Source organism: Pempheris klunzingeri, unplaced genomic scaffold (assembly GCF_042242105.1).
Source record: "Pempheris klunzingeri isolate RE-2024b unplaced genomic scaffold, fPemKlu1.hap1 Scaffold_50, whole genome shotgun sequence".
In the NCBI taxonomy this organism is placed as follows: domain Eukaryota; kingdom Metazoa; phylum Chordata; class Actinopteri; order Acropomatiformes; family Pempheridae; genus Pempheris; species Pempheris klunzingeri.
In genome coordinates, this window is record NW_027254954.1 from 346,196 (window position 1) to 360,889 (window position 14,694).

The window sequence follows — 14,694 nt, forward strand, 5'->3', positions numbered from 1 at the left end:
GTTTTTATTGTGTAGCTGAAATCAGAAATCATGTTTATAAAATCATCATGTTGATGAACAAGTGATGATGATGAACAAGTGATGATGATGAACAAGTGATGATGATGAACAAGTGATGTTGATGAACAAGTGATGATGAACAAGTGATGATGATGAACAAGTGATGATGATGAACAAGTGATGTTGATGAACAAGTGATGATGATGAACAAGTGATGATGAACAAGTGATGATGATGAACAAGTGATGATGATGAACAAGTGATGATGATGAACAAGTGATGATGAACAAGTGATGATGATGAACAAGTGATGTTGATGGACAAGTGATGATGAACAAGTGATGTTGATGAACAAGTGATGATGAACAAGTGATGATGATGAACAAGTGATAATGATGAACAAGTGATGATGAACAAGTGATGATGATGAACAAGTGATGTTGATGAACAAGTGATGTTGATGAACAAGTGATGTTGATGAACAAGTGATGATGAACAAAATAAAACAGGACGTGAGAGACAAGACTAAGCACAAGTGAACACATGTGAGACATGACAACTTTCTGCTGCTAAACTCAGATAAAACTGAAGTTATTTTGCTCCAAACACCTCAGAGACACCTTTTCTACCAACATAACTGCTCTGGATGGCATCACTGTGGCCTCCAGCTCCACTGGGAGGAATCTGGAGTCTTATTGATCAGGATTTGTCCTTTAACTCCCACATTAAACAGATTTCTAGAACTGCCTTTTTCCATCTACTAATGTTGTTAAAACCAGGTCCATCCTGTCTGGAGATGATGCAGAAACACTAGTCAACACATTAGTCACTTCCAGGTTGGATTATTTCTGTTCCTTATTATCAGGCTGCCCCAATAAGTCCTTAAAGACTCTCCAGCTGGTCCAGAACACTGCTGCTCCTGTTCTGACCAGAACTAAGAGAAGAGACCATCTTTCTCCTGTACTGGCTTCTCTTCACTGGCTTCCAGTAAAATCTAGAATAGAGTTTAAAATCCTTCTCCTCACCTCCAAAGCTCTTAATGTTCAGGCTTCATCATCTCTTAAAGAGCTCATAGTACCGTACTAATAATACATTTTTTATTTATAGGCGCCTTTCAAGGCACTCAAGGACACCGTACAACACAGTTAAAAACAAACAGTGAAAAAGCAAGTTAAAAAGTCAAAAAATTTAAAAAACCAAGGGGTGGAAGATCTGCAGAATGATGTTACAGTGAGTAGGCTCGTTTAAACAGGTGGGTTTTGAGGTGAGATTTGAAGATGGTCAAAGTATTGATGTTCCTGATGTCCGGTGGGAGGGAGTTCCAGAGGCGGGGGGCAGAGCGGCTGAAGGCTCTGGACCCCACTAGAGCACTGTGCTCCCAGACTGCAGGCCTACTGGTGGTTCCTAAAGTCCTCTAAAGTAGTGATGGAGCCAGAGCTTTCAGCTATCAGGCTCCTCTCCTGTGGAACCTCCTTCCAGTCTGGGTTCAGGGGGGCAGACACCCTCTCTACATTTCAGAGTGGACTAAAAACCTTCCTTTTTGATAAAGCTTATATTTAAGGACTGGATCAGGTCTTAGACCAGCCCCTAGTTATGCTGCTATAAGCTCAGACTGCCGGGGGACTCCCATGATGCACTGAGCTCCTCTATTCTCTCTCCTCCTCTTCCTCTCCATCATTATGTCTCATGTCAGTCAAATGTCTGCCTCTAACTTGCTATCTTCCTCGGAGCCTTTCTGTGCTTTCTCATCTCTCAGGTTCCTGTGGATCCTGTGGATCCTGGTCCTGGTCCTGCTGATGTGGTTCTCTGGTTCCTGTGGATCCTGGTCCTGGTCCTGCTGATGTGGTTCTCTGCTTCATGAATCACTGCTGCGGATCATCGGACACTCGTCATGTTTTTCATGTCACATTCTGTTAGTACTGTTAGTGCTGTTTGTGTTGTCTGTCTCTCTCTCTGTCTCTCTCTCTCTCTCTCTGTCTCTCTCTCTGTCTGTCTCCCTCTCTCTCTCTCTGTCTCTCTCTCTGTCTGTCTCTCTCTCTCTCTCTCTCTCTCTGTCTCCCTCTCTATCTCTGTCTGTCTCTCTCTCTCTGTCTCCCTCTCCCTCTCTGTCTCTCTCTCTCTGTCTGTCTCTCTATCTCTGTCTGTCTCTCTCTCTCTGTCTCCCTCTCCCTCTCTCTCTCTGTCTCTGTCTCCCTCTCTATCTCTGTCTGTCTCTCTCTCTCTGTCTCCCTCTCCCTCTCTCTCTCTGTCTCTCTCTCTCTGTCTCTCTCTCTCTGTCTCCCTCTCTATCTCTGTCTGTCTCTCTCTCTCTGTCTCCCTCTCCCTCTCTCTCTCTCTGTCTGTCTGTCTCTCTCTCTCTCTCTCTCTCTCTCTCTCTCCCCTCCACCCAACATGGACCCCTACAGAAGCCCCCCCTCTGATCCTGGTTCTGTTCCAGGTTTCTTCCTGTTAAAGGGGAGTTCTTCCTCCACTGGGTCCTAATCTAATCTAATCTAATCTAATCTAATCTAATCTCTGAGCTGATCTGTGGGGATTCTTGAATCCTTCATGTTGAATTCCTGAATCTTTGGTCTCTCTCTAATTAAAGAGTTTGGTCTGACCTGCTCTTTATGGAAAGTGTCTTGAGATGATGCTGTTGTGAATTGGCGCTATATAAATAAAGATTGATTGATTGATTGATTGATGCTGGTAGTGATGGACAGGTGATAGAGTGTGTATATTCATAGTGAGGAGGTCTAATGTTCTCTGTCCCTGACTGTCCCTATACAAACCCCCACTTGTGTGTGCTGTGGCCTTTAATCACAAACACCTGGTGTAATGGAAACACAACCGTACCGTGCCGTGCCGAGTCGAGTAGGGCCAAGTCGTGCTGGTGGAAACGCGGCTTTACAGGCTGGATGGAGGTAGACATCAGATCAGGAACGACACTTGATACAAACAGTGTTGAACAGACAGTCACCCAATGCCTATTGTCTAAACTAACTCCGTGTATCAGCAGTTTCTCTGTAACGTTCATGTCTCTGAAGACATCTACAAATTATTGTGATAGAAAAGCAAAGTCACTGGAGTGTTTAATTCGTCATTTGCACGGGAATATTACCGTGACAGCGAACAGGCCCGGAGAGAGCCGAAGAGAGCCGGACAGGCCCGGAGAGAACCGGAGAGAGCCGGTGAGAGCCGGACATGCCCGGGGAGAGCCGGAGAGAGTCGAATAGAGTCGAATACAGCGAGCCGAAGAAGAAGAAGAAGAAGCGCGTCAGTGTCCCGGAAGTGACCCCGGAGTGAATCCTCTGCAGGCTAACCGCTGCTAGAAGGTAGGAAAGCAAATCAGCTGATTTAATGTTTTTATTATTTTAGCATTCAGTAAAGCGACTGATGGCGTCACACCGGCCTGTTACGTATCAGACGGCTGACATCACGACGACTGTCCGGAGCTGTTAGTTAGCCGTTAGCTGTGTGTTAGCACAGTCACGTAGGGTTAAAACGTGCTTCTGAAGGAACAGCTCAAACTGTTGCTGTGTGGGGTTTCTCTTATGACCTCTATTAAACTCTCAGTTCAGAACCCCCAATGGAAATCTACTGATTTAAGAGCTGAACTGGAACGTTCAAGAGTTGATACACAGGATGTAAAACAGGCAAAAACTGCACGCAAGGAGCGAAAGAACTGTGAGATTATAATCAGAAAGTACTAGTCCCACTAGCTACTAGTCCCACTAGCTACTAGTCCCACTAACTACTAGTCCCACTAACAGCACTAGCACCTCTAACATCACTAGTCCCACTAGCTACTAGTCCCACTAACTACTAGTCCCACTAGTTACTAGTCCCACTAACAGCACTAGCACCTCTAACATCACTAGTCCCACTAGCTACTAGTCCCACTAGCTACTAGTCCCACTAACTACTAGTCCCACTAACTACTAGTCCCACTAACAGCACTAGCACCTCTAACATCACTAGTCCCACTAACTACTAGTCCCACTAACATCACTAGTCCCACTAACAGCACTAGTACCTCTAACATCACTAGTCCCACTAACTACTAGTCCCACTAACATCACTAGTCCCACTAACAGCACTAGTACCTCTAACATCACTAGTCCCACTAACAGCACTAGCACCTCTAACATCACTAGTCCCACTAGCTACTAGTCCCACTAGCTACTAGTCCCACTAACTACTAGTCCCACTAGCTACTAGTCCCACTAACAGCACTAGCACCTCTAACATCACTAGTCCCACTAGCTACTAGTCCCACTAACTACTAGTCCCACTAGTTACTAGTCCCACTAACAGCACTAGCACCTCTAACATCACTAGTCCCACTAGCTACTAGTCCCACTAACAGCACTAGCACCTCTAACATCACTAGTCCCACTAACTACTAGTCCCACTAACATCACTAGTCCCACTAACAGCACTAGTACCTCTAACTACTAGTCCCACTAACATCACTAGTCCCACTAGCTACTAGTCCCATTAACAGCACTAGTACCACCAACAGTACAGTGTGGGGGACCTTGTGTGGACTTGAACTGAACTTGATGTTATGTTTATGTCACAGAGCTTCAGGATGAGCAGCCGAGGTGGAAAACCCAGAGAGCAGCAGCAGGAAGAGGAGAAGGAGGAAGACTTCTACGACTGCCAGGAGACTCTGGAGCCTGCAGCCTGTAGAGGGGGGGGTCTGCTGGAACAGGAGGAGACCCCACGCGGTGAAAGAGGCACAGAGGACATTCACATTAACACTGACAGACTGACTGACAGAGGAGAGGTGCAGGACGACAGGCTGCAGGAGGAGCATGGCGACAGGCTTCAGGGTGACAGACTGCAGGACGACAGGCTGCAGGAGGAGCATGGCGACAGGCTTCAGGGTGACAGACTGCAGGACGACAGGCTGCAGGAGGAGCATGGCGACAGGCTTCAGGGTGACAGACTGCAGGACGACAGGCTGCAGGAGGAGCATGGCGACAGGCTTCAGGGTGACAGGCTGCAGGACGACAGGCTGCAGGAGGAGCATGGCGACAGGCTTCAGGGTGACAGGCTGCAGGAGGAGCAGGGCGACAGGCTGCTGGAGGAGCATGGCGACAGGCTTCAGGGTGACAGGCTGCAGGAGGAGCAGGGCGACAGGCTGCTGGACGACGGGCTGCAGAAGGATCCAGAATCAGAGCTGAAGGAGGAGATCAGCCAGGACGTGGAATTTGACGATGACTACCTGAGGGAGGTGGAGAAGGAGCTGACAGAAGAGGAGAAGGAGGTAACACCTGGTCACCTATAACTGTAGGAACGAGAGCGACATCCTATGAGTGCCATCTTTGTCGTGGCATCATGGTCTCGGGCAGATGTAGAACGAGGCGTTTAGGCTGTAAATCAGAGTTCAGTAAAGCTGCCGTTTGTTTCTTTTTCAGAGTCGACGGCAGCAAAGTTTAACTCTGAAGGAAAAAGGCAACAGTCAGTTTAAAGCTGGAGGTGGGTGACATGTTTATCAACCAGTATAAAACTGTATAAACCAGTACGACCAGAATAAACTAGTATAAACCAGTACGACCAGAATAAACCAGTGTAAACCAGTATGACTAGAATAAACCAGTGTAAACCTGTATGACTAGAATAAACCAGTATGACCATTATAAACCAGTATGACCAGAATAAACCAGTATAAACCAGTATGACCACTATAAACCAGTATGACCACTATAAACCAGTATAAACCAGTATGACCAGAATAAACCAGTGTGAACCAGTATGACCACTATAAACCAGTTTGACCACTATAAACCAATATAAACCAGTATGACCAAAATAAACCAGTATGACCAGAATAAACCAGTGTAACCAATATAAACCAATATAAACCAGTGTGACCAGTATAAACCAGTATGACCAATATAAACCAGTGTGACCAGAATAAACCAGTGTGACCAATATAAACCAGTATGACCAGAATAAACCAGAATAAACCAGTATGACCAATATAAACCAGTATGACCAGAATAAACCAGTATGACCAGAATAAACCAGTGTAACCAATATAAACCAATATAAACCAGTATAAACCAGTGTGACCAGTATAAACCAGTATGACCAATATAAACCAGTGTGACCAGAATAAACCAGTGTGACCAATATAAACCAGTATGACCAGTATAAACCAGTATGACCAATATAAACCAGAATAAACCAGTATGACCAATATAAACCAGTATGACCAGAATAAACCAGTGTAAACCAGTATGACCAATATAAACCAGTATGACCAGAATAAACCAGTGTGACCAATATAAACCAGTATAAACCAGTATGACCACTATAAACCAATATAAACCAGTATGACCAAAATAAACCAGTATGACCAGAATAAACCAGTGTAACCAATATAAACCAATATAAACCAGTATAAACCAGTGTGACCAGTATAAACCAGTATGACCAATATAAACCAGTGTGACCAGAATAAACCAGTGTGACCAATATAAACCAGTATGACCAGTATAAACCAGTATGACCAATATAAACCAGTATGACCAGAATAAACCAGTATGACCAGAATAAACCAGTGTAACCAATATAAACCAATATAAACCAGTGTGACCAGTATAAACCAGTATGACCAATATAAACCAGTGTGACCAGAATAAACCAGTGTGACCAATATAAACCAGTATGACCAGTATAAACCAGTATGACCAATATAAACCAGTATGACCAATATAAACCAGTATGACCAGAATAAACCAGTGTAAACCAGTATGACCAATATAAACCAGTATAAACCAGTATGACCAGTATAAACCAGTATGACCAATATAAACCAGAATAAACCAGTATGACCAATATAAACCAGTATGACCAGAATAAACCAGTGTAAACCAGTATGACCAATATAAACCAGTATGACCAGAATAAACCAGTATGACCAATATAAACCAGTATGACCAGTATAAACCAGTATGACCAATATAAACCAGTATGACCAGAATAAACCAGTGTAAACCAGTATGACCAGAATAAACCAGTATGACCAATATGACCAGTATAAACCAGTATGACCAATATAAACCAGTATGACCAGAATAAACCAGTGTAAACCAGTATGACCAATATAAACCAGTATGACCAGAATAAACCAGTATGACCAATATAAACCAGTATGACCAGAATAAACCAGTGTAAACCAGTATGACCAGTATAAATCAGTATGACCAATATAAACCAGAATAAACCAGTATGACCAATATAAACCAGTATGACCAGTATAGACCAGTATAAACCAGTATGACCAATATAAACCAGTATAAACCAGTATGACCAGTATAAACACATCTTCCTGCAGGCTGGTCAGAGGCGGAGCAGAGCTACTACGCAGCGTTGGTTTTGTGTCCGGTTTGTTTCAGCAGAGAGCGAGCTGTGCTGTTCTCCAACAGAGCTGCTGCAAGACTGCACCTGGTAACATACAACACACCAACAGCACACTGACTGCATGCTAACAACATGCCAACATGCTGCCAACACGTTAACAACAGCATGCTAAGACTGAGGCTAACAGCATGCTAAAACTGAGGCTAACAGCATGCTAAGACTGAGGCTAACAGCATGCTAAAACTGAGGCTAACAGCATGCTAAAACTGAGGCTAACAGCATGCTAAAACTAAGGCTAACAGCATGCTAACACAGAGGCTAACAGCATGCTAACACAGAGGCTAACAGCATGCTAAAACTGAGGCTAACAGCATGCTGACACAGAGGCTAACAGCATGCTAACACAGAGGCTAACAGCATGCTAAAACTGAGGCTAACAGCATGCTAACACAGTGGCTAACAGCATGCTAAAACTGAGGCTAACAGCATGCTAACACAGTGGCTAACAGCATGCTAAAATTGAGGCTAACAGCATGCTAACACAGTGGCTAACAGCATGCTAACACAGAGGCTAACAGCATGCTAACACAGAGGCTAACAGCATTCTATCTGTGTCTGTCTGTCAGGACCTGAAGGATCAGGCGATCTCAGACTGCACCAGAGGTGAGTGATGACATCATTCTGTATCTGTAGAGCCATTGATTGATTGATTGATTGGTGCAGTGATTGGTTGTCTTGTTGTCATAGCGATAGACCTGAATCCAGACTATGTGCGGGCATTGCTGAGGAGGGCGGAGCTTTACGAGCAGACGGAGAAACTGGACGAGGCTCTGGAGGACTACAAGAAGGTTGTAGACCTGGACCCGACCCAGACCAGTGCCAGACAGGCCTGCATGGTGAGTTCACTGACTGCTGGAATGCACCTGTTAGTGTTCTTCAGCTAGGGTCATTAAACTCTCTACCTGTCTGTCTCTCAGAGGCTGCCTCAGCAGATTCAGGAAAGGAATGAGAAGTTGAAGGAGGAGATGTTGAGTATGTGCTGCACCTGAACACACCACGCAGTTCGTCTTTCAGCTCCTTAAAGCTGCAGTAGTCTTCACATAACTTGTATCACACTGGCTGATCGTTGGACCACTTAGCGGCTCCAGGACACTTGTTACACCTTCCTCCTCCTCTGTCTACGGCGGGTGCATTAACACGCCCCGTCTCTGTCCGTGTGGATATGAACACGTTTCTGTGGCTCGCCGTCGGCGGCCTCGGTTCAGACTAGTCCACTGATTGGCTGTTTGATTCAGACCAACAACATGAAGGAAGATGCACAATTTATTAAAGGAAATGTCAGCTACTGCAGCTTTAACTAATCAATAAGCGTGTGAGTGTGAATAAGTGGTTTGATTTCATGCTTTTATTATTGATCTAATGATTATTGATTGCCCCCTTCTCTCCAGGTAAGCTGAAGGACCTGGGGAATATGGTCCTGAGACCTTTCGGACTTTCTACTAACAACTTCCAGGTGAACCAGGATGCCACCACCGGCTCCTACTCCATCAACTTCATCCAGAACCCCAACAACAACAACAGATGACACCACGATGCTACCGACGGGCCGCGGCAGCGGCGTCACGGCAACGGCAATTCAATAGTTCAATGGTAGCGTGTGTTCTGAGAAGAAAATAAAAGCTGATCTATGTGTTCATGCTGTTGCTGTCTCTTTAACTCTGGTATCCATGGTAACTGATGCTGCAGATTTACTTCAGTGGACCAATCAGATCACTGGAAAAATGGTGACATCATTAACATTAAAGGGACAGGCCATATATTTACAGCTTCTCTTCAAACTCCATGGACTGGCCCTTTAAATGCTGAACACCAGTTTAATAATGCATTTTATTTGTAGTGCACTTTACATTAGCAAAAAGGACACAGGCTGAAGGTTCAACATTTTAATATGAACTAACAGTTACTGACATGAATACATCTGTTATTGATTATTTTCCAGTGATAGCAGCTGACTGATCACTTATTGTTCACTGGGCTCTTCTTGTCAGCAGCATCTCTCTGATGTTGTCTTCAGCTTCTTTCACGCTGCGTTCAAGGTACACCTTCTTCTGCTGGAAATCACAACACAGTCCAGTTAGCCACAGACACACACACACTTCAGCATGTATTTCTGTGTGTGTGTTTGTACCTCCAGCTCTTTGATCTTCTCATCAGCTGTTCTCTGTTTGTCCGTCAGCTGATTGTTTATCTCCTCCTTTGACTGAAGGATGAACCTGAAACACACACACACACTTCCTGTTTCTGATCCTGTGTGATGTCATTATGGTGTCATGCTTTAAGGTGAACCCAAATCCCAGTTGCCATGGAGACTCACATGCGGCCGACGCCCTCGTAGAGTCGCGTGTTGTCGGGCAGACTGGTGATCTCGGCATGAGTCAGCTTGGCGTGTTTCTGAACCCGAGTCAGCTGATCGATCTGCAGGTCGGCGAGCTTCACCTTCTGTTGCGTGTCGATCATCTTCACCTGCAGCTCTGAGAAGGCCTGTGGAGACAGGAGGTCTCACTCTGACTGAAAACACCTGAACAGCCTACAGGAGGCCTCACTCTGACTGAAAACACCTGAACAGCCTACAGGAGGCCTCACTCTGACTGAAAACACCTGAACAGCCTACAGGACGTCTCACTCTGACTGAAAACACCTGAACAGCCTACAGGAGGCCTCACTCTGACTCCTGGAAACTGCGCTGTGTTACTATGACAACTGACAGCTTTGATCCTCAGGTGAGTCAGTCTGGACCCACAGATCCGGATCCTCGGTCACTTTTACAGCTACCTGAAAAGCTTCCTGTTGGTCACGTGATACAACACCTGCATAGTGACAACAACAAAGTAACCAACGAGTCAGCACGTGCTACAACTAATACATCTCCACAACACTGTGTGAGAGAGATCAGCGTTAGCCCCTCATGCTAACAGTTAGCTCCGGTGGTAGCTACAGTGTCGCTAACAATGTTGCTAACGGCTGGTGATCAAACTGCTGACTCATCGTTAAACAGAGAAAGCGCGTGACAGACAGGACTGACCGGCTAACACCAGATCACTGTGAAGCACTCCGTTACCTTCTTCAGCTCTAGGTCTATGGGCGCAGCCATCTTCACTAACGAGGACCCAGATCCACACTGCGCATGCGCGACGAGCTTCTACTTCTTCTTCGTCGAAATGAATGGCGGGCGTCATCTGTCGTTTAAAAAGCATTCATTACCGCCACCAGAATGGGCCGAAGAAGAAGAAGAAGAAGAAGTCCCGCCCCCGGAAATGGACCTCTATCCAGGCGCGGGATTTAATTGAAGAAGCAGCGCGCGCTCAATCAGTTGGAGAACACACAAACGGGCAGACCGACCGACCGACCGACCGACCGACCACCGTGAGGAGACCGTTTCAAACATGGCAACTCCCCCGAAGAGAGCGCGCAATCTTCCCGCCGGTCCGCCGCGGGGCGGCAGCTCGTCCCGCAGAGAGAAGAAGATCTCCATCGAGGGAAACATCGGTGAGTCGTGACGCCGCAGCGATTCGGTCACCGCTGAGTTTAGTAACTGACCGGCGGCTGGCTGACTGACTAAACCCGTTATAGAGTCGGTTCTTCCGGTGAATTGGGGATTTGTAGTTTGGAGCCGTATGAGTTGAAGTCTGTCCCGCCTTCAACGACAACATTGGCGCCAAAAGAAAGCGGTCAGAAGAACACCGCGATCATAGACAGATCAATCACCAATAATCAATAACCTGTGCAGAGCTTACTTCCGGTCCGGTCGTCTGGGTAAAGTATTCAGAGTTGGAGTAGTATCTGGATGTACAAATACTCAGTCCTACACACCGTTACTTTAGTAACATGAGTACCGAGCGCTTAATAAAATATCAGAAATAACAGTACTGCATTAATGAATGGTGCGTTCAAGTGTAAGAACGACTAACTGCACTGTTGACTCTGTTTATCTATTTGAGTATTTCGTGTCAAACTGTTGACGTCTTTTGTACGAAGTGTGGGTTACAGTGACAGCAGCTTATTTTCATGGTTTTGTCTACGAGGTTTGGTCTGTCATCCACTCTGCTGGAAACTTTTAAAGTCTCTGATGACCGTGAACTCATCATCTGTCCGTCTGTCTCTCAGCTGCGGGTAAGTCCACCTTTGTGGGTCTCCTTCAGGGGGCGTCAGAGGACTGGGAGGTGATTCCTGAACCCATTGGGAAATGGTGCAACGTCCAGAACGACAGTGACAACGTTTACCAGGTGAAAATGCAGCACCTGAACACAACATACTGTCCTTTCACAATAAAAGCGTTGCCGTTTCTGCATTAAAGGTTTAGGCCGACGACTGCTGCGGAGTAGGGATGTGCATTTCGAGCGAAAATACTGCAAAACAGTCACTGTGCACACACTCGGCACAGCGGGCACCGCTCATGCAAACTTCACTATATTGTTTTTTATTATCAGCCAATTGGCAGAATTACAGGTATGGATTAACCCTTAGAGGTCCCTGATCACGCCGGTGTGATCAGATCACGTGATGTTTTCAAAACACCGTAACAAAAAACTAGGTCACCTGCTGCAGTCAACTTCAATCGAAAACTGTCTCCCATTTTTTGTTTGACGTTGATAGACCATGTAAAACCGGCGATATGATAGTTTTAATTTGATAGTACAAAAATATTTATCCGTGTGTAAAAGTGGGATGGGCAGGCATTGCATCATATATTCTGTGTGTGGGTGTGTAGGAGCTGAGCTCCTCCCAGAAGAGTGGCGGTAACCTGCTGCAGATGCTGTACACCAAACCGAGCCGCTGGTCCTACACCTTCCAGGTAATGCAGCTGACTCCGCCCACTCAGGTGGAACTGCTTACATCACACGAACCATTCACCTGTCTGTCTCTCTCTACCTGTCTGTCTGTAGAGTTATGCGTGTCTCAGCCGGGTTCGTTCTCAGCTTCAGGCTCCGTCAGTCAAACTTCAGCAGGCAGAAAAACCTGTTCAGTTCTACGAACGCTCCGTCTACTCCGACAGGTAACTCAATCACACACCCCCACCTGAGGCAGTGTGAGCAGGGCCTTACCTGTGTGTCGTTCCAACAGGTACGTGTTTGCGTCGAACCTGTTTGAGTGCAGTGACCTGACAGAGACGGAATGGGCCGTTTATCAGGACTGGCACACCTGGTTACTGAATCAGTTTGAACCCGACATCGCCCTGGATGCCATCATCTACCTGAGGGCCCAGCCACAGGTAACTGTACTGCTAGTAGTACTAGTAGTACAACTGCTGGTACTGCTACTGCTACTGCTGGTATCAGTGTTGCTGTATTGTTCTGTGCTGCCTTCAGGCTCTGTGAGTTTCTGTGTATTTCTCAGCGCTGCATGCAGCGTCTGCTCCACCGGGGTCGGGAGGAGGAGGAGGGGATTCCTCTGGAGTATCTGGAGCAGCTGCACTTCAAACACGAAGCCTGGCTGGTGCACAGGAGCCTCAGGTAACCACTGGGAGCCTCTGGTGTCACCACTGGGCCACTGGGAGCCTCTGGTGTCACCACTGGGCCACTGGGAGCCTCTGGTGTCACCACTGGGCCACTGGGAGCCTCTGGTGTCACCACTGGGCCACTGGGCGCCTCAGGTGTCACCACTGGGCCACTGGGAGCCTCAGGTGTCACCACTGGGAGCCTCAGGTGTCACCACTGGGCCACTGGGCGCCTCAGGTGTCACTACTGGGCCACTGGGAGCCTCAGGTGTCACCACTGGGAGCCTCAGGTGTCGCCACTGGGCCACTGGGCGCCTCAGGTGTCGCTACTGGGCGCCTCAGGTGTCGCCACTGGGAGCCTCAGGTGTCGCCACTGAGCGCCTCAGGTGTCGCCACTGGGAGCCTCAGGTGTCGCCACTGAGCGCCTCAGGTGTCGCCACTGGGAGCCTCAGGTGTCGCCACTGGGCGCGCTCAAAGCACGGGGATGCTGCATGATGAAGAATAGTGTGTGGACAGGACTAAAGGAGCAGTTTCAGTGTGTCTGTGAGAATGAAGATGAGGATGATGAAGGTGTGAGTGCTCTGTCTCAGCAGATCTTTGACGTTAAACTATCTGATGTTTAGTGGTGCATTCAGGGTCAGACTGAAGAAAACAGACCTTAACCTCAGCTCCGTGTGTGTGTTTGTACAGGTTGGACTTTGAGTATCTGAACCATCTTCCTGTTCTCATTCTGGACGTTGACGACGACTTCAAGAAGGATCGAATCAAACAGGAAGCGATCATCGACCAGGTTTCTTCAACTGATCAATAATTTGCTTTACTCTGCTTCGTAGTACTGTGTAGCACTTCCGATCTGACCTGAGGTCTGTTTCCTCCTGCAGGTCAGAGAGTTTCTCACTTCGCTGTAGAGCTTGGTCCACCAATCACAGCTACCGCTGCGAGCAGCAGGCTCGTCTGATTGGACGATCCAGTCTCGCTCTGTAAATGTGTCTTTGTGTTCACGGGACTCGTGGATCAGGATCGCTAGAGTTTTAAAGCAGAACTCCAGTGAAAAAACTCACACTTATCTTTTTATCTTGACCTCATGTATATTTTTATCGTTTTATATTTTTGTAGATATTTGTAGATATTAACATGCTATCTGCAGCAGCCCAAGTAGAAGGTCAGTGAAGGCATCGTGTGTGTGTGTGTACTTGAATTACTTTAATATTTATCTTTCAGTCTGAATCTTGTAGGTAAAAACTTGCTTGTTTGTCCTGACACACCACGGTGCCTTCAAGGACAAATACGGATGTTTTTCACTGTAAATCTATTTGAATAAAGAAACTCAGACTGACTGTCTGAAATGTTTATCTGCTTTTACAAGATTTTGAAGCTTTTTTCTGGCAGATTTAGTTTTGGTTAAGACTTGGATGCTCTTAATTTTCCAACTTGTCAGTGAGACATTAAACCCACAGTGTACTGTCTCTCTCACACACACACACACACACACACGGTGTTACAGCGCTGGGAGACGACAGTTTCAGGGTATGAATGTACAGGTACACTTTTATCAGTAGGGAAATGAAATCAATAAACTCTGAAACAATTGCAGATTTAAAATCTAGAAATGTGGAAGTTTTTCTGAATAATGACCAGCAGGTGGCAGCGACACTGTTAACATTAACACTGTTAACGTGACTTCAGACTTGAATCAGTGAATCTTTATGACAATCAATGTTTGTTCTGTGGAGTTCAGTACTGCTGCAAGATCACATCTGTTTTTGGAACATTTTATTAAATGATGAAATGTCACAGCGTTGAAGTTTGGCCAAATAAATAGTTGACTGAGGCACTTTATTGTA

General features: G+C 46.3%; 3 protein-coding genes across 6 annotated transcripts; 2 read left to right on the forward strand and 1 right to left on the reverse strand.

Annotated features, from left to right (window-relative positions):
• The first annotated feature begins 3,233 nt into the window (after positions 1 to 3,233).
• On the forward strand, positions 3,234 to 9,052 carry ttc1 (tetratricopeptide repeat domain 1). The gene is made up of 8 exons (XM_070856054.1): positions 3,234 to 3,314; positions 4,565 to 5,254; positions 5,406 to 5,466; positions 7,331 to 7,443; positions 7,983 to 8,019; positions 8,104 to 8,252; positions 8,334 to 8,388; positions 8,805 to 9,052. Exons 2-8 carry the CDS (start codon positions 4,574 to 4,576, stop codon positions 8,939 to 8,941), a joined length of 1,233 nt encoding a protein of 410 aa, XP_070712155.1. The 5' UTR covers positions 3,234 to 3,314; positions 4,565 to 4,573; the 3' UTR covers positions 8,942 to 9,052.
• Positions 9,053 to 9,284: 232 nt separating this feature from the next.
• On the reverse strand, positions 9,285 to 10,613 carry pfdn1 (prefoldin subunit 1). Of its 3 annotated transcripts, none has more exons than XM_070856039.1 (4): positions 10,475 to 10,613; positions 9,731 to 9,897; positions 9,545 to 9,629; positions 9,285 to 9,464 (listed from the first exon to the last, which is right to left on the reverse strand). In XM_070856039.1, the coding sequence occupies exons 1-4, from the start codon at positions 10,505 to 10,507 to the stop codon at positions 9,384 to 9,386; spliced, it is 366 nt and encodes a 121-aa protein (XP_070712140.1). In that variant the 5' UTR covers positions 10,508 to 10,613; the 3' UTR covers positions 9,285 to 9,383. The 3 variants fall into 3 exon arrangements, with proteins under 3 accessions (XP_070712140.1, XP_070712139.1, XP_070712141.1); XM_070856038.1 differs by having other exon boundaries at positions 9,285 to 9,467; XM_070856040.1 differs by having other exon boundaries at positions 9,285 to 9,467; positions 10,439 to 10,528.
• Positions 10,614 to 10,742: 129 nt separating this feature from the next.
• Positions 10,743 to 14,215, forward strand: LOC139224728 (deoxycytidine kinase 2-like). 2 transcript variants are annotated; one of them, XM_070856027.1, is made up of 8 exons: positions 10,743 to 10,902; positions 11,521 to 11,639; positions 12,125 to 12,208; positions 12,300 to 12,409; positions 12,478 to 12,625; positions 12,751 to 12,866; positions 13,541 to 13,640; positions 13,732 to 14,215. In XM_070856027.1, exons 1-8 carry the CDS (start codon positions 10,800 to 10,802, stop codon positions 13,756 to 13,758), a joined length of 807 nt encoding a protein of 268 aa, XP_070712128.1. In that variant the 5' UTR covers positions 10,743 to 10,799; the 3' UTR covers positions 13,759 to 14,215. The 2 variants fall into 2 exon arrangements, with proteins under 2 accessions (XP_070712128.1, XP_070712129.1); XM_070856028.1 differs by having other exon boundaries at positions 12,333 to 12,409.
• The last annotated feature ends 479 nt before the right edge of the window (positions 14,216 to 14,694 follow it).

Bases quoted from the DNA above. Each gene is read 5' to 3' on its own strand.
- ttc1 (XM_070856054.1), top strand. From the start codon at position 4,574: ATGAGCAGCCGAGGTGGAAAACCCAGAGAGCAGCAGCAGGAAGAGGAG. The intron at 8,020-8,103 runs GTGAGTGATGAC...TTGTTGTCATAG, and splicing joins GATCTCAGACTGCACCAGAG to CGATAGACCTGAATCCAGAC. The intron at 8,253-8,333 runs GTGAGTTCACTG...TCTGTCTCTCAG, and splicing joins GTGCCAGACAGGCCTGCATG to AGGCTGCCTCAGCAGATTCA.
- LOC139224728 (XM_070856027.1), top strand. From the start codon at position 10,800: ATGGCAACTCCCCCGAAGAGAGCGCGCAATCTTCCCGCCGGTCCGCCG. The intron at 12,410-12,477 runs GTAACTCAATCA...TCGTTCCAACAG, and splicing joins CGCTCCGTCTACTCCGACAG to GTACGTGTTTGCGTCGAACC. The intron at 12,626-12,750 runs GTAACTGTACTG...TGTATTTCTCAG, and splicing joins ACCTGAGGGCCCAGCCACAG to CGCTGCATGCAGCGTCTGCT.
- pfdn1 (XM_070856038.1), bottom strand. From the start codon at position 10,507: ATGGCTGCGCCCATAGACCTAGAGCTGAAGAAG. The intron at 9,630-9,730 runs GTGAGTCTCCAT...TGTGTGTTTCAG, and splicing joins TACGAGGGCGTCGGCCGCAT to GTTCATCCTTCAGTCAAAGG. The intron at 9,468-9,544 runs GTACAAACACAC...TGTGATTTCCAG, and splicing joins AGAAGATCAAAGAGCTGGAG to CAGAAGAAGGTGTACCTTGA.